Genomic DNA, 27,011 nt, shown 5'->3' with positions numbered 1-27,011 from the left:
TGTTTTCAGTTCATTTTACTTAAAACTTGAACTTAAGCTGAGTCTTTAGACCTGTTCCCCTCATTTATCGGCTTGGCTTTAGTTCGATATAGCCAGTAAATTCGTGAATACCATGCTTCCAAAAATATGTAACACTAGTTACCTTTATTTACAACCATTTTAAACAGAGTTCATTCGTTTCATTTAACCAACCATTTATCGATCAGTCAGGTTTAAGGCTAGAACAAGAATAATAAAAATACTTCACTATCTTCGTCTGCGATTAGAATGGTGATGATGATCCCTGTCGTTGCTGTTTCTTCTGCTGTCCTTATCGTACCTATGACGACTGTGTGAATCGTTATGTCGGTCGTTACTGTGCCTATAGCGATCATCGCGCGAGTATGGCTTTTGATGGCGATCCGGGTAGTGTGATCGGTCATTGTGAAGCATTTTCGTGCGCAGGGAAGTCTGTTGTTCATTAGACGCCGTCGACTGGTCGTCGTATGGCGCTAATTCTGCCCCGCATAAATGTGGACCCAAACGCATCAACGCGCCAACTTTCGAATGAAACATGTCTGGAGCGATGTTCATTGTGCCTGGCAAGGCAGCTTGTCCGTAAGCAAAGCCTAAGCTGTTAAGAATTCTCTCATTCGTAGATGATGCATCCGGAGCAAAGCCGTTTGCCTCCATTGCTGGTGGATCATGCAGAGGATCATCGTGAAAACGGTTACCGCTGGTAGTGGTTGGATTTTTGAAGTTAATCAAAGGAGAAGCCGCACAGTTCGGCCCGTTGCCAGTCTTTCTGTCCAGTTTCAGCATACGTTGAAAGAGTGACGTGCCATCGAGAACTTTCATAGCGTACTCAACGCTGCAAGCGTGCGTATATGTGATGAACGAGTATGAGCGTTGTCGTTTATCTGCATCACGGGGAATTTTAACGTTCTCTACTGGGCCAGCCTATAGAAAAGAGACATTTAAGTTAGTATGAAAATAACTGCCATCGCCTGAAAAAAAAACACCACTTTACTCACTTGAAGGAACAATTCATACAGCATTTCTTCCGTAACCTTTTCGCTTACATTGCCGCAATAAAGCGTCCTATCGTCTTCGCTCATGCTGACTGTTCAAATGCTTTCGCGTAGTTCCAACCTAACAAACTGCTGCTTAATTATTGCATAGATTGCTTCAACAGGAAAATGCCAACGAATTAAAAGCAACACTTTTTCTGGATATTTTTACCGTCGGTGCATACGAAAGCACAAGTTTGTTTGTTTACAATCCAATTTTCCGCGAAAATTTCTAAGCGGTAAATCGTTTTGTTATTTTACCACTCGCACAAAACTTGTTTTTATGGTTGTCAAAGATTTCACTTCCCAAGGTATATACAGTTTACGAAGTCAAGCAAATCGCCACATATTCAAATTTACGAACAGTATCATAACTGTTATACTGCAGATTAAAATTGTGCTTTCTTCATATCAATCAGTTTATCGTATTCCAACTATTTTGGTTACGAACAAGCTGTACGCATTGGATGCTCATAAAGAGAATAGTTTAAAAAGACGTTGGAAGTATGTTAGATCAAGAACAATTGATTTTGTATATATTGTATTAACCTACTGCTTGTATGAAATGAATGCATTCTCGCATTTAATATTGAATATTTAATAAAATATCAAAACGTGTTTTATTATCTTTCGAAGAATTGTACCTTTAGTTTACAGTTGTTTGATCATCATCCGATATCAGCGGCAGGATGAAATATTCCACGAAGATATGAGAACTATCGCTATTCTCTATCATAACCTGTAGTCCCAGTAAACCCTCGGTGTTCGTACGAAGTGATACTTTGGACGCCAATGCTAGAGTACGCATTGCGAGACGGAAATGTTGAAATTTATACCGATTACGATTCGCAACTGAGCAGTTGAACGTAATCAGCATGTCGCTGGTATTTGTTATTTGTACGCAGGACTCTGAGTGTAGCTCTCCAAACGAATTTAACATAAGATGTGGCGCATCGGGCGAGATACTAACTTCAATTTCGTCACAATTGCGATCCAACTCACTGAGCAGTTGGAAAAACTCCATACCTTTCACGTTGATTTTGCTTAAAATCTGATCATCTTCGAAATCCAGCTCCATGCAGTCAAACGATTCAATCGTGCGCATCGAACACTCCGTAACGAGATTATCCGCTCCACCGTGCTGCTCCAATATGGTAATTAAAGGAGCGCCATTACCCTTGTGCATCATCTTAAGACTTGAATCATTGTCCCAACTAGTGAACATACTCAGGCAGTCTGTAAACACCTTCAAGTTGATCCCAAACGTAACAAATGGTTGTGTGGAATCCGTATTTGCGGCATCAGGACAGGCTTGTTCAGCCATCTCAAGCTTAAAATCGGAGAAACATGCGCGAGTAACGTACGCTGAGGCCTGAATACTCTTAGCATCCTCAACAATGATCTTTAAACCATCATTGCTCAACTGCATCATGGCATTCTGGAGTGAAGAAGAAGGAAATGAAATTAAAACATATTCAGCATCCGTGTGAAAATCGATTATGCTTTTCGCTTGTAACTTACATCAACAAAATTAATTGCTTTCATGACGTTGTAAAATGTTGAGAATTTATTCAACACAGATTGGAATTGTATCTTGCTGTACTGCGATTGGGTCACCATTTTTGGGTTTGAAATTATCCCTTTACCAAATAGACGCTTTGTTCTTTGCATCAAACACTCTGCTACAGCAAACGGTGGGATTAGTGTTTCGAAGTTTGTTTAAAACAATCCTTTGCAAAATTTTGCTTCAGGCTAATAAGCGTATCTTCGGAAAGGACTTTCTCTGTCGTTTTACCAAGTATGAGAGCTAACCGAGCAGCTAACACGTGCTTACAAGTGGGTTGGTTGTTTTCACTCAACACGTTTCCTCTAAACGATTCGCACGCGCAGAAATTGATATGTGGGAAAACTTTGTACACCGTGCCTAGTTGCGACCCAGGAACTTCAACCAGAGCAGAATCACCGTCCGGTGTGCGATAAAGGGTAATCAGCTGCTTTCCATCAATTATTTCGATCGCTCGAAGTAGCAGACGGTGTCCAAAAAGCGCTTCCAGCTCCAACAGGTGCAGATTACAAACTGAAAAGAAAACAACGTTGAGCAGAATACCGGTTCAAATCAACTACACAATGTAATACATTCGATACACGTTCAAACAGCAGTATTTCAATCAGTATTTCATCAAAATACATTCTTACAGTTTGTAAGCAAGAAATTAGTTTGTGTAAAAGTTGATATTGATTTTGTATACAAAAATATTGAAACAGTACCTATGAGAACACGTACAACGGATTCATCTCAAATAAATCCACGTAATGAACCGAAATATATAAACATGTGAACATTTAGTGACAGCTTTTTGTTTATGAACGGAGAGGGGTGTTCAAGTATTTCTCATGATCGGCCCAATTCTATGCAACTGATATACAAATATCGTAAAATGTGAGAATACTTTTACAATATGTGTAGGTACCTCAGAGAATTCATTACATGATCCGTATGGCTTGATTTACAAAATTGGAAACCAACCCCTGTAGCACATATTCTTACTACGATTTGCCCTCTCGCTTACACTTTCCACCGTGGGCGCCCTTTAAACTCGAATGCAGTGTTATTTGTTGTATTGTCCGTTGTGCCATAGTACGCGACGGCTACGATTGGTGCTTTCTGTTTCGGGCTAGGTACATTCTGTTTTATTAGCACAAACAATCCGGGGGCAAAGCTAGGTGACGATCTCGCGCAAGTTTAGGAAATAGTTCAAACCCTAGCACATAGTTTGTTCGAGAACAAAGAAACAAGGGACATAATTATTTCGCTGGAATCGCCGTGATGTTCGCGGATGAGTGGGGTTGTGGTCGTCGATCGAACACATTCCAACGCAGCAAAGGACACAATTAGAGAATGAAAGCAAGCGTTACCGTTGGTGACAGTGGTGATTCGTTATCGTGTGTAAGAGTGAGAGAGAAGGAGAGGTGCAAACTAGGTAGAATTCGCGCTTATCATCACGCATTCAATCGATGACGGGCGCGAACGGTAATAAAGCGAGCGAACGGAACTACCAGAACGCATCTCAGCGATAAGAGTGAACCTCATGTCAAAAGTAAAGCGAACCGAAACAGCCTGTGTAAAGTTCCACCCCTTAAACGCTCACCTAAACAAGGCGTTGTCCATGTTCGAATGTTGTTACAAACTTGTGCAACGTTCTGTTCTAGCAACGTCGACAAACGGTATCGTCTTTTGCAAACGCAACTGGTGGTATGGGTAAAGCAGGAGATTGAACATGCGTACAGTCGTGCATTATGCAGAAGCGATAAATGCATAACGCCACATGTCATGATCGAGAACCTTGCTTACTTTGGGACTTTCTTCTATTTTTGTTATTGCAAGGACACTCTTGCATATCCTTTGCACTTACACTACATCATCGTTGAGAAAATAATTTTACAAATCAAACGTACACGTTGAACGTCATCAGCATTGAGCAGTACTCGCAGTTTCCTCATCTCATGGATCCCTCGAAGGATCATATTTTGTGTGTGCATTCTCCACCGCTCTACATCGTTAAATCTAACGATCGTCTAATGCACGCTGCGTCTCTTTCTTTACGCCTGTTCATTCTCGCGTCTGCTCCGCTGGTGTGTTTGTGTTTACGAGTTTCCGATTTTTGTGCGTGTACATGCAAAGGAGCAAAATTCGCCCAGCATTTGGTCGATCGCGTGTTTACATTAAACGAGAGTAAATGAGACGAGGGAATGAGGGAGCTAAAAGTGAGTGAGCGAGAGAGCACGAAAGCTGCGATCACCAACACTGAGCAAAAAGCGCGATCCATGCCGTGGACCCGCGAAGGCCTGTCCGATCCGCGATCGTTCGCGTGCGTTCGCGCTGCTCTCGAAAGTAAACCCGCGGGGTTCGAAAGAGCCGCCAGCTCGTTCTCTGTGTTGATCCGTCGTCGAGGAACGTCCATCTCGATCGCGTCGCGCCAGTGCGGGGGTTTTCACAGCGTAGTAGTGTGCCGCTCGATCGAAATAAGGGGTTTTCCGCGTGCTGCTCGTAGTTGATTTTCCATCGTCCATTTAGGTCGGTTCTCATTCAACAGCCATTCAACAGCTGACGGTTGGGTTCGAAAACGAAAACAAAAAGTTAACCAAACCGAAACGTCCGCGCTTAACAGCAACGAAAGGTGCAAAACCGTGTCCTGCTTCCCTTTTAGGTTCATTAACAACGTCCCGCTCTCAACGTGTGCAAACTGAACGCATCTTCTTCGAAGCAGACAACCACACAACACACACAGTCCCATTCTTCAACAACGAGCCCGAAACAGCGGTCAAGATCACGACATAAGTTAAAGATAGAGCAAAAAATAATAATAATAACCAGAAATACGAAACAGTGAAAGGAGAAGCGCCAGGCAGAAGCAAAAAAAAAAGTCGCCCTCCACACAACGAACCGCAATAACGAAACTTGTCTCTCGGCAGAAAAGCGACGGGAAAAATAACACGATTAACGTGCGATCTGATCTGCCAACATTCTGACCCAGAAACGCTAACCAGGTGAATTTGGTTGGAAGTATTCTGCCTTCTGGCGCCTGATCTGGGCACCCGGATTTCGACCTTTACGTGCGTGCGTGTGTAGTGTGTGTTGAAGGTGGTGGTTTTTGGGGTTTTCTTCGACGTCATTTCGCGTGTGCGTGCCTATCTACCCGGCCAACCCGTGCACCAGAAGCAGGGTATGTTTTGCGGTTTTGATCGTTTGTGATCAGGTTGCCGTTCAGGGCCCGTGTTTCATTGCCCAAGCGACTCGTAACTGCTGCTGAGGAGCACTTTTCACATCACATTGCACCGCAAGGAGACAACCAATTGAGAGTTGGGGTTGGCCACATTCGCGGCTTGATTAGGAGCTTCGATAAATCGAACGAAACGGGACTACGACACGCGACACACCATATCCCAGGCAGCTCAGAGACAAAGGTCAACCTTCTTTTATTTTGTGTGTGTGGTTAACACAAGCCAGCAAGCGGGTCGAATTTTTCCGACCGTTTCTATACAAGCCAATACACATTCCGGAAAACCCAACGCCAGCAACGATGGCCAACATGCACGAGGACGAGGAAATGAAACACTGCTACGAGAACCTGATCGTCGTCGACGTTGGTGCGAATTTGACCAACAAGAAGTACATCCGTGATCTGGATTCGGTGATACAACGCGCCAAAGATTCCGGTGAGTCCGTTAATGGGAAAGTTCGCTGGGATGGGGAAGGAAAGGAAAAAAATCCAAAAGGAGCAAACCGCTCTTCTTTTTATGCCCACCGGGGCCCAGCCCAAGTGGCCCTGTGCCCTACTAGCTCTTAGCTTTGCCTCTACTTGCAAACTAATCTTATCAGGTTTTGCTCTCCGCGAGAGCGCGAATGCGGTGCTTTAGTGGCACGTTTTTTTTTCGCGAAGACAGAACACCACCATAAACGAGGAAACGGGTTGGCATCATGCATGCGCGTTCAAAAGAAGGGGCCCTTTTCCTTCGCGCTGTCCGGTGGAAGGGCAAACCGAACTCCGGAGCTGCAAAATGGGTAGAGAGAAGAAGAAAAAAATAAAACACACACTGATCAGTGAACCAGATCGGCACTGAAACGTGGTTGGTGGTGAAAGCCAACGCTTAAAGTACACCAACAAAAAAAATGGGCAACTTTTGTTAAACAAGGTGCCAATTGGGTCTTGCCGGACTGTTGCTGCTGTTCATGTTTGTCCTTGGCGTGTAGTAGTTTCACGCCAAATGCGCCACTAGGCGTGCGGGTTGATTTCTGTTTTTATCTAATCTCTAACAGCGCTATCTAATGTAGAATGGAATGTCTTAAACGCAACTTCAATTGCTCATCGTGCGAAAGGGCGAGCCAATCGTTGCGTGGAAATGGCTTGGTTCCCTCTGACCATGTTCTGAAATTTAGATCCTAGTCCAAATTTGAACGAAATCTTTCGGTGTCAGAACAAAGTTGTTCGATGTGGAATATATTTTTGTATGATTATAAAACCATTCAACTATGAGTGTTTAGTAAACAAACTAAGCGTCAGTTAATATCGCTATAATTGATATAGAATGTCGAAGGACTATAAAAGGACGTCAGGTTATCATTTTCTATTATTGGACAAGTTCGAGAAAACCCGATCATTTGTATGATTTTTATTTTATACAATGAGCTGCAAATGATAGAAAGTCTCAATCTCAGAATTACAACAATATAAGAACCTTTGAAGGCTGTGTAATAGTAATCAAATAAAGCTTCTTTATATTTATCGTTGCACATCGTTGGTGCTAATCAAAATTCTTGACACACAATGTTCCATGTTAAAATATTGTTGCTTTGCAGCGATATGATAAAATGTGATAAAATAATTCATTTTCATGGTTCTTGGCAATGTTGACAATCAAACGGGTTCAAATTTATGTTGCTCGATTGTTACAACATCAAAACCGTTTAACCCAGGCGATTGCTGGCCAGGGCATTAAAAGACGAGCGCATCTTCAATAAAAATTGATCAGCTTTAGTTGTTAAAATTTTTTAAGCAATCGATCGTTCTACTTTCGTGTACCAAGACACTCTTATTTGTGCCCCAATTTAACGCATTAGTCATCGATTGTTGTTAACAAAAACGGGTTATCCTCATTCCATAAGCGTGAGGTTTTACGCATTTGTAGTAGAAACAAATGTTGTACAGTTAACGGGGTTTGACTATCAAGGTTAAATAGCAAGGAACAGCGAGTCCTAGCACGCAATCCCCTCGGTCGTCGTTCAGAAATACCCTTACGCATCTGACGCGTTTGTTTATCATACATTTTCGCTTCGTCGCAAGAGGTGAACAATATTTCAACTTCACCGCTTCTTCTGTCACCGTAAATACTACCGCACCGAACCGGCCCTTGAAACGGCACAAGGAGACCCCCACGTTCGTGAACTTACGCCACCACGCTCAATGCACACGGTGTTTTCCGCGAATCACAGAGAAAATCCCCACCATCGTCCATCCCTGTGTGCGGGCCTACGCACCGAAAGTGGCAATTGCGTGATCACGCAATCAGCTGACTATATGGGACTATCGAAATTTCCTGCGCTGAAAACGTGAAAGTTTGGCGTGTGTGTGTGTGTGATTGCGTTTTCCGGGACGAAACAGAAGGCGAAGAAGTTCCACGTGAAGGTGGTCATTAATTCGACTTCCGTGACTTCTTGCTGGGTGTTCGCGAAGTCTTTTCCCTCGTCCAACTCATCCCAGCCCAGACCCAGCTCGTAAACACCTCAACCTGGGAAAAAGGCCAGCGAAGGCCGAAAGGTGGATGTCTCCAAGCGAACAAATGCGAATACGATCGAGAAGCTAATTCAACATTAAATATTCGCGATCGTCGGCTGCGGTAGAACATGTCTTTTTAGTGGCATTTTCGTCACCAGTGGCTGAACGTTACTTAAAACCGAATTTGGCACGTACGATTGCCTCCGATGGTAGGGAAATGGTGGTGAACGAGATTGAGTAACCGAACTTCGTTCACGCTTTGCTGCATTTCCGTACGTACGTACGTTTCAGTGAACCGGATGTACACGGACGGATTGGGCCGAGTTTGGGTGATAAAAATCAATCGCCCGAAACCAAGCCCCCTTCGATCCTGCGGGACTTTTAATCAGCCAACCAACGACCTATAGAAACGGCCCATCGATCGATTGATCGATCAACCGATCTGATCGTCATAAATGCAAAGGCATTCGTACACTCTACATGGCGAGGAAGTGATTCAGACGATGATCGTGATGATCAGCATCGTTCCAAGGGGTGCACGCGTGTCGGTGCTGAATTATTGCTTAATTTCGAAAGCACGTTAAACCCGCCGGTAATCGTTTGCGTTTTGCTTGACTGCAAAATAGGAGGTCTTGCATACGTTGGCAGACGAAACCAGGGAGCTGTTGATGTGCTCCGGTTAGCAGCAACATGTCCAGAACCAAACACTTAGCACCTCCGTCGTTGATCGTAGTAGGCGTTGATGGGAGAATTTCCTTACAGCACGTCTGAGTAGGCGAAAGAATAAGTTCTCCAGGCGCCGGAATTACTGAAAGGTGACTAACAAAAAGCAAAGCAATGTAATATTACCTGGTACAGCAATGCGTGCAGAAATAGCCACGTCTCTACGTACGATAAGAACGCGTCGCTTAGCTAATATTTCGCTATGAACAAGCAAACAAGCGGATAAGGATTTTTTGTTTGTTGATTAACGTTAGTCACCGGGTTGGTTTGGAATATGCACCGTCAAATCGAAGGCGCCGGAAACTGGTTCTTGGTACTGGGCTCTAACACCAATGTAAAGAAAGCTTACTTCGCTTTTTTGTTTGACTAGTTGTCAGAGTAATTGGTTTTTTGTGTGTATGTTTTTTTTATCGCTGCTCGATTCAGCCACGTGGAAAGTCTGCCCACTGCCGATTTTCTCTATTTATGATAATTTATCAGAGATATCGCGTACGAGCGAAAGGAAAACCCACAGGAAATGAAAGGAAAAACAAAACAAACGCATCAACAATTGAGCACACCTGTGGGTGGTGTTGGTGGGGGTGTGTGTAAAACCCCACCGAAGATGGCGGGAGGTGCATTTTATTATCCTCCACCCACCACACCCAAAAAAAACGGCTACCACCAAAGATGGAGGGGAAAAACAAAGTAAAACCGGAAAAAACATGAGTGATCGTTGCTCTTGCGGCGGACCGGATGATGATGCGCGGATCGCGCGGATTGTGCGGTAGTCGGTAATAATGGGCAGTTTTCTCGGTTTTCAAGCGGAACGTCGTGAAGCCATTTCCGCGTGTCAAAGCTCACTCGATCACTTTCGACGATCGCGAGCGGTCAGGTTTTTTGACGGCATTAGCTAAAGTGCTTCTTAATTGAGCTACGCTCCCGGAGGGGAACCACGCGTGTATGTGAATTATTCCGAACCTCTTATTCATCTCCAATCGAACGGTACTTCGTGCCCCACACCAAAACACCGGAGAAGAAGGTGTTCGCTATTCGATTCCGCATGAGAAGTGTTTGATTTTCACTTTCAATCGGATGGATGAATCCAACAAAAACAAGAGATCTTCCTTTTATTTTTTTTGCCATACACAAAACGCTTCACTGCGCAATGCACCGTGTTGTGCCCCCGGGGTTGTGACTGTGAGTAGCTGTGAGTGTGATTTATTTCCGTCCAGCATCCATCATCATCTGGTCTGGTGGGCTCGCGTAATGACCAGCCGGGGTTTTGAGCACTTTCAGTTTCGAATTAAGAAACAAAAAAACAACCACCCAGTAATAATAATGCGCTTTTTTATCGCACGTGTTACGCGTGTTTCTCGTGGTTTGTGATTCCGTAAGCCCCTGGAGGACGTTCACTTGAGCGCTTCTGGGTTCACAAACGCGTTGCTGCGATCCTCTGCGAGGGTAATGCTTTTGCTGTTTGCTGTAAAAAAATTGTGCTTAGATGGGATAACGGTTGAACTAATTTCCACAGCTTTAATCATATTGGAAAATTCTTGGCGATTTTTGGGATTTTTTTCATGCGCGACCAATATTGCCAGGAAATAATCCCATAATTGTTTGACGTATTTTAACAGTGAATGTTGGAATTTATGCAATATGCTTTTGAATACATTTGCTGCTACAAGCAAGAGTAAACCTATTAAACTAATTCCTGCTGCTTTCACTACATTCACATACTCTTAGCAATTTTTGTGATCGCCTAAATGATCTTCGACTAAATTATTGGATGTGTAAATTGATGCAACCAAAATTTACGTGTAAAACATCTGACATAATTCAGCAGTGAATATTAAAATTCAAGCACGATACTTTTCAACACATTTGCTGCTGGAAGCAAGAATTAACCTGTTCACTTTCTACTCCATGCTCTGTTGTGATCACTTCATGCTTGGCAGAAATAACCTCGGGCCAATTTGTCAAATGTGTAAATCAAAGCCTAAATTATTCGACATAATTTAGCAGTGAATTCAAGCGTATGATGCTGGTCAATACATTTCATCATGCAGGAATAAACCAAGCAAACAATGGCGCAAGACAAAGAGAACCAGAATCCGTTTCGCCCGCGTCGTACAGGATGCCGGATGGTTTGGCGCATATGTGGTAGAACCTTGTGCGGGAAATTCGGTTCATTTCTAGCGAAACAACCCCCAAACGCTTCCCACCCGCTTTGGCGCGGGGTGCGATATGATGCGATGTTGTTTGTGATCGCATATGATCGCATTTCTAAAATTAAACCAACCTTCTTTTTCGACTCACAAACAACGCCACCGACCGGTGTTGCGAACGCATTCTGTGTGGCCATGTGGTCGGACCGCATGCGCACACACACTCACTTTTTTGTTGGGTGGTGGGGGTGGGGTGCTCCCCCAACCGCACGATTTCGCACGGGTTCAACGCGAAGGAACATTCCCGCAGAAGGGAATCCTCCGAGAGGATCAAGCTTGTGAGGAATTTCCTGCACTTTCTTTTTTGGGGGTCGCGTTTCCCAGCCCAGGGTGAGGTCGAAACCAATTCGAGACGAGGAGAGGGAACCGTTCTAGCATTTAGCGTTTCAATTCAATTCCCTCGCAATTGGAATGGAGAACGAATAGGCTCTGCTTCATTTGCCGCGGATCGGAAACCAGCTTAGCGAAGCAAGGGGGTTCTCCATCCACACATCGAGAAAGGGTCGTCGGTCCCCCAGATTTAACCCGACCCAAATGGAAACGTTCCTCGTAAATTGTGTGTACGTTCGAACTACGCCACTTGTTATTTATTCCGGGGCTAAACGAAACGAAAGAATGACCATCCTTTGGGACCAAGGGGGGACACAGAAGAATGCGAACAACTGTTGCCCGCGGGTTGATGGTTAACAGGCGACATTGAACGCAGCGGATCCGCTGCTGTTGACCAGCAGAGCATGAGGTCAGCCTGAGGGGAGGACACGGGAAGACTCGAGACTGCGAGAAATTAAACTCAATCAAGACCGTGACACACCAGCGCCCGGAATGCACTTCAGCGCAAATGCACCAAGCAGCTAGAGGATGGCGCGCGTCCGTTTTACGAGGTTAGAAAAACGGATTTTTATTTCAAGACGACGCCCCAACGTCGTGTGTGTATACGCACACTCCCTTGTGCATGGTGCTGACGCCGATACCAAGCTAAATTCATGAGCAACAGCACGAAAAGGAACGGCTTTTTCCCTCAGGGTCCTTCTCGCAATCCCTTTCACGGACCACACGAGCATGTGTGTGGGTGGAGGAACGTCGTATGTGTTATGGTTTTTTTTTCTCGAGTAATATTATGCAACACTTTTCCGACGGCTCGATCGGTGTGTGAGCGTCGTCCTCTTGTTAGTTCGCAAAAAAATAGAAGCAATATAACGCAGTCTCTGGCGAGCATAAACTGGTTCTACTTCAAGGTGCACCTTACTAACCAAGCGTCACTATCTGCGATGAGGTTTTCAACCCTGAGCACACGGTCGCATGTTCTTCACTTCCATATAAGGCGTTTCGTGTGGAAATCCAGCAGTGGTTGTCGTCGTGCCTACAGCTGGCTAGAAGATACAAGTTCGTTTGCATACGATCGCGATCGCTTCCGTTGTGAAGGAGATCTTCAGCTTCCAACCCACCGTACGGTGGAGGATCGCCTATCATCTGAATCTCAGGCTCAGTTGATAAGGGAGCTCACTAAGGCCTTGCATTTTTTTTTCTTCCATTTACCGGAACCGAGTGGGCCTTGAATGAGGCCAGTTTCAGGTCTCCTTGCGATTCCGCACCAGGCCACGTAAATCGCTCTACTCGCACTTGCGCTAACGTACGCAATATAAAACCTACCGAGAGAGCTCCGTCTAGCCATTCGCCGATTGGATTTTCTTCGGGTTTCAAAACAATAGAAATCGACCTCGAGCGAACGGGGCCAGGATTTTCCCATTCCTCATTGGTTCGCAAAATTCGCCTCTAATGGTGCGTAACTAAAACGAACCTATCCGGCGGAGTGGAGTGGAATGATACACTTTAGAGTGGCCAGTTGCAGCCGCTGCGCGTGCCAAATGTGTGCGGCTGAAAGTTTTGCTAATTAAAAACAGCAACGTTTATTTTTTTTTCTTTGCAAATGGAAAATCATAAATGGCTCCTCGGCCCAAAAGTGCATCCGTGGCGGTGTGGGGTGATCACATTGCATAATCCTTTACCGTCACGTGACATTGATCTATATTTTAGTTTGGTGAAAAATAGCGCCACGCCGCCAACCTGTCGGTTTGTGACTGCGGTAAAATTATGGCGCATTCGGATTGACGCAGAGTCGTGACAAAAATCTATTTCGACAATCGATTTTCGCACTCAATTTTTGTCAACTGGTGGTGTATTGATTTGTCCTCTTGCGAGCAAAACGTGTCGTGGCATTGTGGTCACGGTTATTTCCAGGCCTTTTGCAATACTTCAGGACACCGAAACTGTGCTGTTCATTAAAGCTGGCGATCAATAGGTCCACGTCTTTCGACTACTCGTGGGGTTGGACATTGCTTCTTCTTCTTCGTGCTCTAGTGAAACATTAGAACCACTACGAACAAGGTTAATAACTTTGGGTCCACCCTCGCTGTCGTAAATGCAAATAACATCATCATAACAGAACAGATGTTACGGCTTGTTCGTTCACCGCGACCTGAACGCGACCAATTCCTGGCAAAACAAATAACTCCACCGTGTATTCAAATGTGTCCGTTTGTAACTAAATATAAAAAATAACCCCCTCCCGTGAAATGGGGAAAAAAGCCCCAACGAATGCATGCACGCGATGAGGTGCATTCCCTCCCCCTGGTGAAGGAGGGCATCTTACAGGGTAGCCCTTTTTCGCCCCGTTCCACCCACTCGTGGCCAAGAAAGCCCCACGGTAAGAAGCCATTGATTTTCCATTCCAACGTACACCGCTTTGTTGCGTTCTACGGTTCCTTCTATTTTCGTGTTGCGAGCGCATTCTTTGGACGTATGCGGGGGTGCACGTTTTCCATGCTGACTTTCCCATCCGTCTAGCGAAACGTTTCTGTGAGGTGAATTTGCATGCACACGAGCGTCAGCAAAAGGGCACGACGAATGCAACGACCGCCTGTCTTGCCACGGTATAGGCACCCTGTGGCGGATGGAAATCAGGCTGGTAAGGTAAAATCGCCAAATCACCCACGAGAGAGCGGTAGCACACGCGAAATATAGTTTTACTAGGCGCATAATTTATGGCCATTCAACACAAAACCACACTAAACGGGGAGAGGGAGGACGCCTGTCTAGACTCGTTTGCGAAGGCTTCCAAGTCGAGAACCCGAAGCCGGAGGTTGGGTAAATGAGAGCGGAAACATGTGATGTCCGTATTTATGCTCGATCCGGATGGCCGACCAGCTGCAGCAGCAGCAGCAACAGTGGTGTGGTGTGCACTATTATGCTATCCGTCGAGAAGCAAGCATATATGCTCTGACGCGTCCATGTCGCACTCTTGAATGCTCATGTTTTGTTGGTTCCGTGGTGGTTTTTGTAACATGAACAATGTTTGCTTGGTTTCGGTTCAGGGACTCGGTTCGAACCACCGTACCGTAGAACGTTAGAATCCTGTTCTTGGTGCATGTACGATTACAAACTGATAATAAAACATTCGTTGATGCAAATTCCAGCCTTTGGAGAATTGTTTGTTCATGTCCTGGAATCCATGCACCTAAAACGGCTCAAAATTGCTAATGTTTTTTTTTCTCTCTATTTTTAGGCGTGCAAAAAATCATGGTCCCCGGTACGTCGGTGAAATCGAGCAAAGAAGCACTACGGTTAACCCGCATCTATCCCGGCATCATCTACTCGACGGCCGGCATTCACCCGCATGACTCCAAATCGATCATCGAGGAACCGAGCACCTGGCACGACTTCCAGGTGATGGCAAGCGCCCCCGAGTGTGTCGCCATCGGTCCTTGTGGGTTGGACTACCAGCGAGACTTTTCCGAGCCATGCGTACAGAAGGAAATCTTCGAACGGCAGCTAAAGCTAGCCTGCGAACTGCAGAAACCCATACTGATCCACGAGCGATCGGCCCAGGAAGATGTTTTGGAGATACTAACGAAGTAAGCCGGGAATGTTTTGCCTGCCCTGCTCCCTGGAGATTTTGGGTTGGCTTCCGGTGGGCACATTATTCATGGTATTGTGTATGTGTCTTGCGTGTTCTAGATTCCAACCAGCCCAGCCGATCGTCGTGCGCGGTTTCATGGGCACTACAGACGAAGCGCTCAAGTATCTGGAGCGTGATTACTACATCTCACTGACCGGTTACTTGTGCAAGGTACGTGTACGCGAATATGGCAGGAATGCGCGGAACATTCATTGTTACACACGTGTTTGCGTGAATCCCAACCGTAACACCTTCGCCGTCTTGTTTCTGCTTCGCTCGATAGGACAAATCCGACACCGGCGTGCGGAAGCTGCTCGAGGACGGCCGGCTGCCGATGGAGCGTTTGCTGGTCGAAACCGACTCACCGTTCATGTATCCGAACACGCGGGCATCGAAGCTGCCGCAGCACGTGAAGGGCGGCCTGACGGAACGATCGCTGCTCTATCTGCACCGCTACTGCACGTTTCAGCGCAACGAACCTTGCAGCCTGCCGGCCATCGTCGAGATGATAGCGGCGTTTATGAACAAAAAACCGGAAGATGTCGCGCTGGCTACCGCATTCAACGCGTTAAAGCTGTTTGGACTGTCGCAATAATGGTGCTCTCCTGGAGGTTACTACGCACGCCAGTGCAATGTCGATGTTTGGCAACGCAAGCAACAGCGACATCACGAACGACATCATCTTCGGACAACAAGTTGATGAATATTTAAACGATTTTTCTCCGATTCGAAACCAGCTAGTTAAGTTTGATGCTTATCATTATTATTATCACTATTATTATTTTGCGTTAGAACATGATAGACACTTATTTTTCAGTGGGCTGGATTGAAGGTAGTTAAATGAGCCCGATCGCAAAAAGCAAACTATTCGACGAACGGACAGTTAGACATGTTAACTTATGTTTCGTTAGCAGTTCATGTTGATGATACTAATGGGGCTGTAAATTAGACATCCTTAAGGCGAAAAAGATCAATCCACACAGGATTTGGTAACATTAACACCGGCGTCCTGAGGACGAATGTGCGAGTAATAATGTGCTAAATTCATGGGGTATATCTCATCTACCTACGTTTCATGAACTACTAGGCAATACATCTCATGAGCGTATCTATTATCAGGAGGAGGTATGCATCGCTTAGTTCACAGCTGTACATTGGTACTCTGTTACTGCGTTGCAAAAATAGGCAACTTCATGGTGATATTTTGTTTGTTTGTACAATCTTTCTTCAATTGATCAGGCTCAGGTTCAATTGGAAGATCAAACTCCTTCTGCTAGAATTCAATTTAACTTTTGAAACGTATTGTGTTTGTATACTCTCATAGCCCTACACTTGTTAGATTTTTCAAAACGCATAATTGCGATTGTATAGTTGTAGCCAAGTTATGTTATTAATATGGAATCAAGCGAAAGACTGAGCACGGAAGGATCATCATGAATCATGTGCATGGCAAGTGATGAGCAAGAGAGCACAGACGTGTAGCGTTCGTTTCGTAGGGTACGCAAAGAGAATTATGGTAAAACTCAGTGCGAAAGATGTTTCGTGTAACAAAAAAAGCAGTAGCTGGTCTTCCAGACGAAGGGTTATCGGCTTTTATACGGCCAAAGGGTAACTTCGAAAGAGTAGTTTTCAATACTGGGTGTCAATGTTAGAATTTGTCGAATGCATGTGGCAGATGGAAAAATGAATGCACGAAAGGATAAATAGAGAATAGAAGGCAAAATCATAAAAAATATAATATACATATTATACCCAGCCGATCAACGCTGGAAGTGCCATACTTTATATGTCTCAAATAAGCTACGCCAATGTATGTATCATTTGATTGTATAAAGTGTATCACTAATTGATCGTGTAAGTTATTCAAACTCATAGTTCAATAAATGAATGATTTATTTTTGTAAAACATAGTGACAATTTTCTCTACCGATAATTGGAACTCGGTTGGAGTGTGATAGCGGGCTTTTGATAGTTCTAATTTGCTCCGGTTAGGCAACTGTTTGTTTACAATTTATAACTGTCACTGACTCCGTCGACCGGATCCTACGGGTTCCAATAGCGCCAGTTCTCGACTCACGATGTTACGAAAATTCGATATATTCAACAACCGAGTCTGCATTATCAAGCCACAGCTTATGGTTTTTGGAATTGTAAAACCGTTTGGAATATCCACACAGCTTGCAGTTTACTTTTACATAACACGATTTTTTGTGGCGATAATCTTGGACGTCGGCAGTGCAACCCGGATTTAGCAGCATTCCACAACACACGCACAGTGTGCGTTTGATCGAAGGTTCCCTGGGAAATATCACAAAGTGCCGGTTGATATCGATATATTGATCTTTCTACTTGCTTGCTTACATGCGAACTAAAGCTTTCTTGCCAATAGACTTTGCTAGTTTACCGTAGTAAGCAGCAAGATGTCTTTCCCTTCCAGACATATGCGCTGCTGCTTGATAAAGAAAATTCATCCTTTGCAGCGTTTCATGCCCAATACACGCACTTGTTTTTTTTGCATTCTCATTAGTGGGTGGCATTTTAAATCGGTAATGCACTTTTAAAATTGGCGATCAATGATCATCTTAAGGCACGTTTGGTTATAGGCAAGATTGTGATACGAATTAAAGCACTTTCCAGCGTGGCTCTGATTACATTGAGTGTCAGTCCAATAGTGGCTCTCATCATGAGAGTTTTGGAAAGCGAGTGCCGTGTAATTTATACTCTCTTGAAAGACCGCGTGGATGACAATTGATGAATAGTTCCCTTTTTAAAGCAAAGATACTAGAATATGATAAACAATTCTTTCAAATCGTATGTGCACAAATTATTCATCATAATCGTACCCAAGAGGAGGTATTTATTACAGTATCTACCCGCTAAACAATTGTGTACACCTGTGCAGTGTCTTATCAGTAATATAATTACAATAAATATACAACTGCCAACATAATAGCCTTGCTTTGTAACTGGAATGTTATAACACTTACTGGACGGATAACAATTATACAGCGATAAAATACACCGTGGTAAACCCACAAATACATAAATATAAAACCAAACATGGAATACTGCTTCGTTAAAGGCTTGTAAATTGTTCAGGCATTCAAACCACACCAAAGTGAACAACCTTAATGTTGGGAATTTTTTTCTCTTCCTCTTTCTTCTCTATTTCACTGCTTCCGTTGCTGATAAGATCTGCAAAGGTAACAAACAATCGTTTCATTTAGTCATGTGGGTCCGAAACATTTATACGAATAAAACACAGCACCAGCTAATCAACCATATCCTTTCAAATTGGCCAATTCAGTTGGTTGTTACCTTGCATTGGTGTAAAGTCTTTCAGATAGTCCTCGTTCGGATGGCACAGGGGCAAACTTTCCGCTAGCTCACGCTTCGGGTCGGCAATGGGAAATGGTCCATAACCTACCGGCCCCGGCTGGATAGGTTGCTTACGTAGCTTTTCAACCAGCAACTTTTCTTTTCGTGGTATTTCCTGTCAGACAAATACGTATCATTTTCCCTGCTCATAGGACAAAAGGCCAGATTTCAACCGCGAATGTTGAGTTCTTACCGGTACAACCGCTACCGTGACGGTGTCGGAAAATTTAACTTTATTCTTTTCCGCACCGTCCCGTTTCGTAGCAGCCGAGGACGATGAGGACGCTCCGCTGCTGGCACCGTTTGGATTACTCGACGTCAAACTCGTACCAGCTCCCAATCCACCGTTACTGGAGCCTGCGCTCATGGCTGACTGTTGCGATTGTGCAACGCTGGAATGACTGTTTCCACCATTGGACAGAATTGAAGCAGTAGGTGCGTCCATTTTTTTCCTGGTTCCGTACTTTCCGGTTCCAGCCGTGGCCATTTGCAGTTCAAACGGTTGCTGATGCTGTTGCAACTGAAACTTCGACGGAATGTTGCCAGAGATCAGCGGATACTGATGGATGATGGTGCGAGGTGCGTTGTTGCTGTTCGAGTTGCTCGAAGGGGAACTTGCACTCGAATGGAACCAGGACGATTGCGGCGGAGGTGGCGGTTTTCGTACACCAACCGAGCGCCTTATGAAGTCCGGCTCATCTTGTACTAATGGTATACCGATCGTTTGATCCAGAATGTTCGCTACCGATCCCGGTGGCCCAATGCCACCCAACGATTGCAACGGATAAGCCATCGATGATCCATGAGCAAACGCACTGCCCATCGGAGGTTTAGGAACAACATCGATCACAATGTGCTGCTGTCCCAGAGGCGGTGGGTGAAGATTTTCTGGGCTATAAGCAGCATTGGGACCATTTGTGCGGGTGCCATTCATCGCAGCCGTTTCAGCAAAATGTGGCGACACAATCGAAGAGGAACGATTTTTTACACCACTCGAACTGTCCAGCTGATCGAGCGATAAACTGTTGGCTGCAGAGGAGTAGAAGCTGAATTTGGCCGCCTTTTCGCGAGGGTTCACGATTTGACGCGAACGTGCCCCTGAGCTGATCACTGCCATACCAGCTGCTGAGTAGGATAAAGGATTGTCATCCAGCAACAACAAATTACTAGAACTCAGTGACTTTCCTTTCAGTTTCGATTCCGCTATCCTCGATTGTTGCTGCTTCGAAAGCTTCATCGCCATGGCCGTTTGGCTGCGCTGCATAGCAAACGGTGGCGGCGCAATTTGTTTGTTATGCGTCGGTTTTTTAGAGATAAACGGCAACGGTGGACGATCTTGGTGCACAAAGAAGGAGTCGGTATGCATTTGCGTTTTAGAGGAGCCAGCACCTTGCGCTCTGCTAGCATTAATCGACGAAGGGGATTCGATCCTGCTGCCAGCCTTGGCCGTCTGTTCGCTTGTTTTCGGTAGTGGCGGATGGGCGAGAGTAGAGCGATTTTTCGAGCGATCGTTTTGTTCGTTCCACTGCTGAACTTGCGACGACTTGGACGAACCCGAAGAGGTCGAGAACGTTGCAAAGCTTTTCTCTCGACCATCGCTTGCGTAATGTTGCCTCGACAAATCGGGCCGAGATTTTTCAGGAACTATTCTCTCCTTCCGACGTAAATGGTTTCCGTTCGTGCCGTTCAAACGACGCCGTACAGCTTGGTTACCTTCGATTGCTTCTCCTTCGTGCTCTTGTTCCTCCTCGTCGACCATATCTTCCTCATCGTCACAACCGTTTTCGCGCTCCGGGTCCTCGTAATCATCGTCATCGAAACTATCCGCACACAAGGAACAGGACGAATTCGAACACAATGAATCTAGAATGAAAGTGACGGGCATTCGTTAATTAACGGAAAGATTACTACCAGAAGCGCGATAGACTTACGTTCACTATCGCTTCGATCCGTGCAGATGCGGTTGATATCGTCTACCTTCTTCAGAGCTTCCCTCGCAAGTTCAGCATCACCGTCTGCCTTAGCTTTGTCGTGCAGCTTCAGAAACAGATCCGCATCGTTTATGTCGATGGCTAAACTGAACGCCTTATTGTACGATCGATTACGCAGCAGATAGTGGAAAAATTTGAGGGTAATATCATTAACCTGATCCCCAAACTCGAGCTCCGTTTCGTAACATAGCGATTTCACCGGCACGAGGAAGCTCCCGAGTGCCTTCTGCAGTTGTAGCTCCCGTTCCGTGCCTAACGGCTGCTTGAAAATGTAGTTAGCGATTCGATGTAGCGATAGTAAACACATGGCCCCGTACGTGTCCCAGTTGAGACTGAGCAGGATATTGATGGCTTTCTCCACCTGGTTTAGCGAAATGTACTTGTGCACCAACACGTCCGCCGTGAGACCGGAAGTGTGGACATCTCCTTTCAATCCGGAACCACCAACGACGCGCACGCACGCCAACGGTCCTTGCTCAAAGGCACAGAATAGGAAGGAATCGGTCGTGGCATACTTTTCTCCGTGATTGACCAATTCAGGCTTTTTGCTCCAGCAAAGACGCCCCAACTGGATGGCCGGCGCGTGGTGCCCGAGGAAGTAATTGGACAAATCGAACGTCCCCGATGGTATGCTGTCGTGCGTCTCACTAAGCAGCTGCATCCGCACACAGGACAGGGCAATATCGAAGCACTGCAGTTGGCACTTTTCGTTCGCGATCATTACCACCGATGAGTCACTGTGCCAGGCAACGTACGTGGGAATCTACAAGTGCGGTTCGGTGGGAGCCATAGAAAAGAACAAAACATTTTATTTAAAACATCTTTTTTTTTTCTTAACCAAGAACGAAAAGCATAAATCATCGTGGCATCACTTACGAAAGCGGCCTTCACAAGGTGCGTTATACCGCGGCCCTCGTCGAAAAGTACGATCGAGCCGTCGATGCAACCGAGCATTAGTTTCTCGTGGTCGGGACTAAGCGCGTTGCAGCACACCTGCGTCTGCAGCGGAATGGAAGTAACGGCGACCCGACGCATTTTTGTTTTATTTATCTGATAAATGCAACTATCGATGGTCACTTCACCCTACGGAGGAATGGGGAGATTAGCACGGAAGTACAAAAAACGACTCGTCTACTGCCGAGACTGACGATGGAAGTACCTTTTTGGATATCTTTTGCTCCACGCAGTGCACCTGGTAATCATTCATGAGCGAAAATTCCACCGAAATTGGATCATACTCCGTCCAATAGTAGCACAGCAGCTCCATGCGAGCCCCGTTCAGTTTGTACACGTGCAGGTTTGCTCGATCCTGATCTTTCACCGTGGGACGCCACGGATAAACCTCGTTCTGGGACGACTTGGTCCATACGATCACCAAGTTGAGGCTGCTGCTGCAAACCAACCGCTTCGGTACCTTGCGCGATGTCGTTCCCGTGCCACTTAGCAGCACGTTGTAGATTTTCGGGTCCATTAGGCTGATCTTCTCGAGGTTGTTTTTCCGGGCGGTTGGTTTTTGCAGCTGCACGAACGTGATCTGATTTTCGTTGTACGCCACCAGGAGATGGTTCTGGGTGATTATGACATCGGTAATGTATTCCGAGATCAGCTTGCCGATCAGATACTTGTCGAAGTAGATCCGATTGATATCGCCCGTGAACGGGTTTATAGCTACGTGCACCAGCAGCCCGTTGGAGAGCATCAGCTGGAGCAGGAAGTTGTTCTTCCATTTGCAATACACCAGCCGCTTCTGGCGTAGCTCTTCTTCCAGCAGCCGCAGCGAATGTCGTAGTTTGTTTGGCTTTTTGTTGTCGAGGCTCCATTTGAGGCCACGTGATTCGCAGTAGCTTCGCTTTCCTTCGCTTAGAAGGTTCCGGTTAGAATCGGTTTTCTTTTCGGAATACCTGCAACGTAGGTGTATGTTGAATCTCTTTTTGTCGCCCAAGGAAACACACGCAAACTATACTCGCAAACCCAGGAGAATGAGGATCATATAGTTCCTATGTTTTTACACACGCTTATTTGCAAGCATAGTTGATCTTCCGAAATAAAACTAGATCACCTTTAAAGCAGGTTATTTTCAATGCATCAAGTGTAAGTTTTTTGACAATTTCGACCCATGCAGCTTATGTTGAAAAACAACATACAACACTGGGACATAATACACAAAAATCTGTCGTGATTTGATCTACAGTGCAATGCGTTCATTTTGCCCTTATGTACCTCATCTGCTCTTGATGGGAGCAACACTTCCTTCGAGGTGCACCGTCCCCATTGGGTGCACGTCATTCCCAATGACCTTTGCCAACGAGCCACCAACCAGGCGGCCAATCTCAGCGGTATAATAATGAACGAACGGTACATTTTAATTGCAGATCACGATCGCACGCATCCGCGTCGAAGCTCATGCAAAGGTGGGTGCCCTGCAGGGCTTGGCCCTGCACTTGCCTCCAGCGGCAGTAAACATCATAACATGACACGATCGAGGCGACACCGTCTATGCTTTAATGTTATATATTCTTTGGAAAATTGAGCGATTGCATGGGAAGCATGCAGCCTGCAACCTGCTTGATAAATATAATTTATCATAAATTAGTTTCCCTTGGCTCGCTCGCTCGCTCTCTCTCTCTCTCTCTCTCTCTCTCTCTCTATCAAATTTCATTCATGCCCAATGAAAGGCTAGACACATTCGGTTCAAACGAAATTTAATATTTCAAAACTCCCTCTAAGGTAAGTGTCTACAAACTATTGTTTGGACAGCTCAAAAAGATCACTGATGCATCAATTTGTTCGTCTTGGCAGTTGGTTTAGTTAAAATTTGAAAAGAAATAAACTTCATAATTGTAAGCAAACTTTTGCTTCAGCACTGCTGCAATTGTGGCACCGATGGGAGGATTTTAAGTGGGTGCTGGTTGCATACGCCACCTGGGAGGCACGTCGTTAAAACTTATTCTGTGTCTTGCTATTTCGGCTATAGTGGTTATTTTTTTTTTACATTACTTTTTTTCTCGCTCTTACACCTCTGCCTTTTGGGCTTGCGTTACAACACGTAAACCGTTTACTTCCCACACCCATCGGGGCTCTGTAGTAAAGTAAGCAAAGCAGGCACTGGAACGAAGCTACCCCACGGCTAGCAAAACCGCAACCGAACGTCACAACATCTCACAAAGACAATAGATTAAAAGCACTGCGTCCACCTCACGGGCTTCCCCTGCTTTGCTCTCGTTTGGAGCATTGCGAAGCTCCGGAATTAATGCAAAGATGCACGACGCAGTTTTGGGTGGATGCGATGGGAAAAATCCACAAACAAAATATACACGAATGAAACGGCCGGCATGCCTTTGTCGTAATCGATTAGGAAATCTGCTTCTACGTAGCAAACGATGCTCTTGAATTCGTTCGGTTCCATACGGCTACAAACTTTTCATCCTTGTTCCAGGGGGCTTACTTTGTCGTTCCAAGATCGGTATCCTGAATGATGATGTCTTCCCTGGTGGACCAGAAACGCAATTCCGTCAATAGCGTTAACATGATGCGGCTGCGATTTGAACCCAGAGGGATCGATCGTATGTAAACAATTACACACAAGCTATACGCTTCGGCATCCACTCCTCATCAGTGTGCTGGCTCGATCGCACACACTTATCATCGATCGCGCAGAATGCCACAGACATTCAGTGGTGACGGACGATGGATGGAAGACACTTTTAGGTTTTTTTTTGTTACACACACTGCAGACGCCGACAGCACCTTCGCTGACGTCGCGGCATCAGCCACTGCAAGTAGCCCTTGGCGATCATTATTATTTGATCGTTTATGAACAGACACACACAGGCATTCACGCACACAGGTAAACACTAGCAAACATGTACACTTTCCCACTGCTAAATAACAGAGATTTCTAAACAAATCAGCACTGGTTTTGATTTCACTGTTCACTGTGTAACTTAATTCAACCACTTGACCGCCCTTCTAGCGCACCTGAGCTGCACATACGCGCGACGTTTCGAAACGCGAGGAATTTGACGACCTGTTGATTGTGACCGAACGCGACTCAATTAGGAGGCCATCTTTATACGCGTTGTTCCGTGGATTGACTGTGAATGGGATCGCTGTCAGATTTGGCGTTCCACGATCGCGATCGAGACTCCGCACCTTGCGTCCCTTCGTTTACGTTTTCACCCTTTCCCATCCACATACCTGTTGCTTCGCAACTAAATAAACAGATGGATCGCGTTTATAGCCTACGATTTGGATCAAGTTGGATCCACGGATCCTGGACGTGAGTCATGAATGAAATCTTCAAATCAGGAACATAGTAACGCAAATAAATCACTTAAAAATACTAATAATATAACTAATATAACTAATTACCCAATAGAGTCAGGTATTGAGTATTTTTAATAATAAATAAGATAATTCAAATATTATTTATGAAGATTAAATTGCTGTTGATCTTATTAGGAATTATATATGACCGAGCTCTAGTATATGCGAGTCGTCTAGTACCATCCTTTTGTTTCCTATTCAAACCCTAGTACCGTATTAGACGCTTCTAATTTATCTGTAATATATACTACTTACGATCAGCTGTTTCTGCACCGGCTTGGTGGTTAGCGACAATAGACTCACGGATCCTACCGAACAGAGATTCCACTGCGTCAAATAGCGTAAACGAGCTCATTTACAAAACTACACGATGCTTGCACTTCAGTTCACAAGTTACACTCCGCTCGAAACTATGTTACAACCTCACCGCGGGCTTTCCGTACGTAATTTAAACCTTATTTTTGATCAAACAATTCACGCATAAACAGCTAAAGCTGAAGCAACGGTATGTGTCAAATGCACGCCGCCTTTCGGAGTTGAATTTGTTTACCTTTGTTATACCGACACTTTCGCTTACCAGTGCTCCCATCCTTTTGAAAATATGGTTTTCCATTCGCTATTCTTCAGTAGATATTTTAGTTCTGTGGATTTCTTTTTCGCATGAATTTTCTAATAAAACAAAACAAATTTTTACCATGACTATTTTCTCATTAGTTTTGTGATTGTATTTAAAAACAAATGTGTTTAAAATAGGTGTAAATTTAAACCGACATTATACAAAATATGCAATGTTTCAATAAGCACATTTACAACACGCAGACATGAATTTTACCCAAATCCTATGAAACCCCTCTAGTCACTAACGAATATAAGATGGTGAGAAAATTTGTTGACTCCATGAGCGAGTTAAACTTGCCAGCACCGGTAGACTGGCTACATAATACGAATATCATGGAACGACTGGTTCCGTAAAGTCCTTTAAGGCGGTCCACGTGTTCAGAGAGCCTTTAAATAAGGTAGGTTTAAATTAAGATAATTAATGCCTTATAAGGTTGGGATTAGTGGTTGATAGACGACGATGATCGTCCTCGAGGTTTCTGCTAGAATATCTCAAGACCGCAAAGCGATTGTAGTGTCTATTAAGCAAATAAGTATGCTTCACAAGACTGAATTATTTAGTAAAATTGAGAAAAAAAATCAACAAACTTATGTTCAATAGTTAAATTCACCTGAATTTTTTTCCGTTTTCAACCGGAGAAAACTACTAGCCGCCATTATTGTTGGTAGGGCATATATATGAACTGTTAACTTTAATTGGAGCGCATTAGAATATATAAAAGTAAAGGAAAATCTATTATTCAGCTCAGAAATACGTATTATTCAACATATGTTCCTGGCAATTGGTTTGGCTTATTTTGTAGTAGCTGCGGTAGGGGCGATATGGGTATTATTGACATAGGAAGCCAAATACTACCACGAAGATAAAGCACGCTTCATATTTAATCAATGGTTTAGTAGCTTATTTTTAGTCATCAGTTACTAATCAATGTTGTATTAATGTATTAATAAGGAATCACCAACCTGTGTTTCACCAAATTGAATCACAATAATTCATATTGGGATAGCCATGATAGTTGAGATCTATATGTTATATCTAATCGCCAAGTTGTTAAAAAACTGCGTTCAAGGAGAATAAAAGCCAATGTCGAAAGATTTTTTAGAATCGGGAAAAGGATCCTTGTTATAAATTATATGTACTATCAAGCATTTTTCGTTGAACATACAGTATAGAAGGGAACAAATGAAATTGCGAAAAAGCTGTACCTTTTTTTTGCTTTTTTGTTTGAAAACAAATCTGGTCTCATCAATTAAACATATATCTTTATCTATTACGTTGTTGATGTAGCAAATCAGTTTATGGATTTTATAAAACCACTTGTACTGTACTCGTATTTTATATGTTCCTATTGGGCAGCGTCCCATAGAAAATCTAGTTTCGTGTTTTTAAAACTCAAAAAGTGTGATGCTATATGACAAATTTGAAGTCACGAATTCAATGATTTAATCAAATCAATGCGCAATCTTGAAAAAAGGAGCCAAATGTTACA

General features: G+C 44.5%; 5 protein-coding genes across 5 annotated transcripts; 1 reads left to right on the top strand and 4 right to left on the bottom strand.

The window, feature by feature from the left end:
* Window positions 1-149: 149 nt before the first annotated feature.
* On the bottom strand, window positions 150-1,124 carry LOC128723890 (RNA-binding protein 7). The gene is made up of 2 exons (XM_053817658.1): window positions 1,014-1,124; window positions 150-939 (listed from the first exon to the last, which is right to left on the bottom strand). The coding sequence occupies exons 1-2, from the start codon at window positions 1,095-1,097 to the stop codon at window positions 247-249; spliced, it is 777 nt and encodes a 258-aa protein (XP_053673633.1). The 5' UTR covers window positions 1,098-1,124; the 3' UTR covers window positions 150-246.
* Window positions 1,125-1,695: 571 nt separating this feature from the next.
* On the bottom strand, window positions 1,696-2,720 carry LOC128723877 (cell cycle checkpoint protein RAD1). The gene is made up of 2 exons (XM_053817647.1): window positions 2,571-2,720; window positions 1,696-2,487 (listed from the first exon to the last, which is right to left on the bottom strand). The coding sequence occupies exons 1-2, from the start codon at window positions 2,718-2,720 to the stop codon at window positions 1,696-1,698; spliced, it is 942 nt and encodes a 313-aa protein (XP_053673622.1).
* A 29-nt stretch (window positions 2,721-2,749) lies between these two features.
* Window positions 2,750-25,258, bottom strand: LOC128723866 (zinc finger SWIM domain-containing protein 7-like). The gene is made up of 2 exons (XM_053817636.1): window positions 25,159-25,258; window positions 2,750-3,126 (listed from the first exon to the last, which is right to left on the bottom strand). The coding sequence occupies exons 1-2, from the start codon at window positions 25,256-25,258 to the stop codon at window positions 2,750-2,752; spliced, it is 477 nt and encodes a 158-aa protein (XP_053673611.1).
* LOC128721032 (3'-5' ssDNA/RNA exonuclease TatD) lies at window positions 4,935-17,249 on the top strand. The gene is made up of 4 exons (XM_053814737.1): window positions 4,935-6,266; window positions 14,816-15,164; window positions 15,268-15,379; window positions 15,492-17,249. Exons 1-4 carry the CDS (start codon window positions 6,131-6,133, stop codon window positions 15,801-15,803), a joined length of 909 nt encoding a protein of 302 aa, XP_053670712.1. The 5' UTR covers window positions 4,935-6,130; the 3' UTR covers window positions 15,804-17,249.
* On the bottom strand, window positions 18,064-24,105 carry LOC128721031 (WD repeat-containing and planar cell polarity effector protein fritz). The gene is made up of 7 exons (XM_053814736.1): window positions 24,023-24,105; window positions 21,737-22,478; window positions 21,454-21,660; window positions 20,518-21,340; window positions 18,780-20,449; window positions 18,527-18,701; window positions 18,064-18,403 (listed from the first exon to the last, which is right to left on the bottom strand). The coding sequence occupies exons 1-7, from the start codon at window positions 24,103-24,105 to the stop codon at window positions 18,312-18,314; spliced, it is 3,792 nt and encodes a 1,263-aa protein (XP_053670711.1). The 3' UTR covers window positions 18,064-18,311.
* Window positions 25,259-27,011: the final 1,753 nt, after the last annotated feature.

This window comes from Anopheles nili, chromosome 2 (genome assembly GCF_943737925.1).
Source record: "Anopheles nili chromosome 2, idAnoNiliSN_F5_01, whole genome shotgun sequence".
Taxonomy (NCBI): domain Eukaryota; kingdom Metazoa; phylum Arthropoda; class Insecta; order Diptera; family Culicidae; genus Anopheles; species Anopheles nili.
The sequence above is the reverse complement of the archived record's forward strand: the minus strand, read 5'-3'. Positions and strand labels throughout refer to the sequence as shown.

Bases quoted from the DNA above. Each gene is read 5' to 3' on its own strand.
- LOC128723890 (XM_053817658.1), bottom strand. From the start codon at position 1,097: ATGAGCGAAGACGATAGGACGCTTTATTGCGGCAATGTAAGCGAAAAG. The intron at 940-1,013 runs GTGAGTAAAGTG...TCTTTTCTATAG, and splicing joins TGTATGAATTGTTCCTTCAA to GCTGGCCCAGTAGAGAACGT.
- LOC128723877 (XM_053817647.1), bottom strand. From the start codon at position 2,720: ATGCAAAGAACAAAGCGTCTATTTGGTAAAGGGATAATTTCAAACCCA. The intron at 2,488-2,570 runs GTAAGTTACAAG...TCTTCACTCCAG, and splicing joins AAGCAATTAATTTTGTTGAT to AATGCCATGATGCAGTTGAG.
- LOC128721032 (XM_053814737.1), top strand. From the start codon at position 6,131: ATGGCCAACATGCACGAGGACGAGGAAATGAAACACTGCTACGAGAAC. The intron at 15,165-15,267 runs GTAAGCCGGGAA...TGCGTGTTCTAG, and splicing joins GTTTTGGAGATACTAACGAA to ATTCCAACCAGCCCAGCCGA. The intron at 15,380-15,491 runs GTACGTGTACGC...TTCGCTCGATAG, and splicing joins TGACCGGTTACTTGTGCAAG to GACAAATCCGACACCGGCGT.
- LOC128721031 (XM_053814736.1), bottom strand. From the start codon at position 24,105: ATGTTAACGCTATTGACGGAATTGCGTTTCTGGTCCACCAGGGAAGAC. The intron at 21,341-21,453 runs GTAAGTGATGCC...CCGCACTTGTAG, and splicing joins ACCTTGTGAAGGCCGCTTTC to ATTCCCACGTACGTTGCCTG. The intron at 20,450-20,517 runs GTAAGTCTATCG...CTTTCATTCTAG, and splicing joins GGATCGAAGCGATAGTGAAC to ATTCATTGTGTTCGAATTCG.
- LOC128723866 (XM_053817636.1), bottom strand. From the start codon at position 25,258: ATGAGCTCGTTTACGCTATTTGACGCAGTGGAATCTCTGTTCGGTAGG. The intron at 3,127-25,158 runs GTAAGTAGTATA...TTTTCTTTTCAG, and splicing joins CGGTGCAGAAACAGCTGATC to TTTGTAATCTGCACCTGTTG.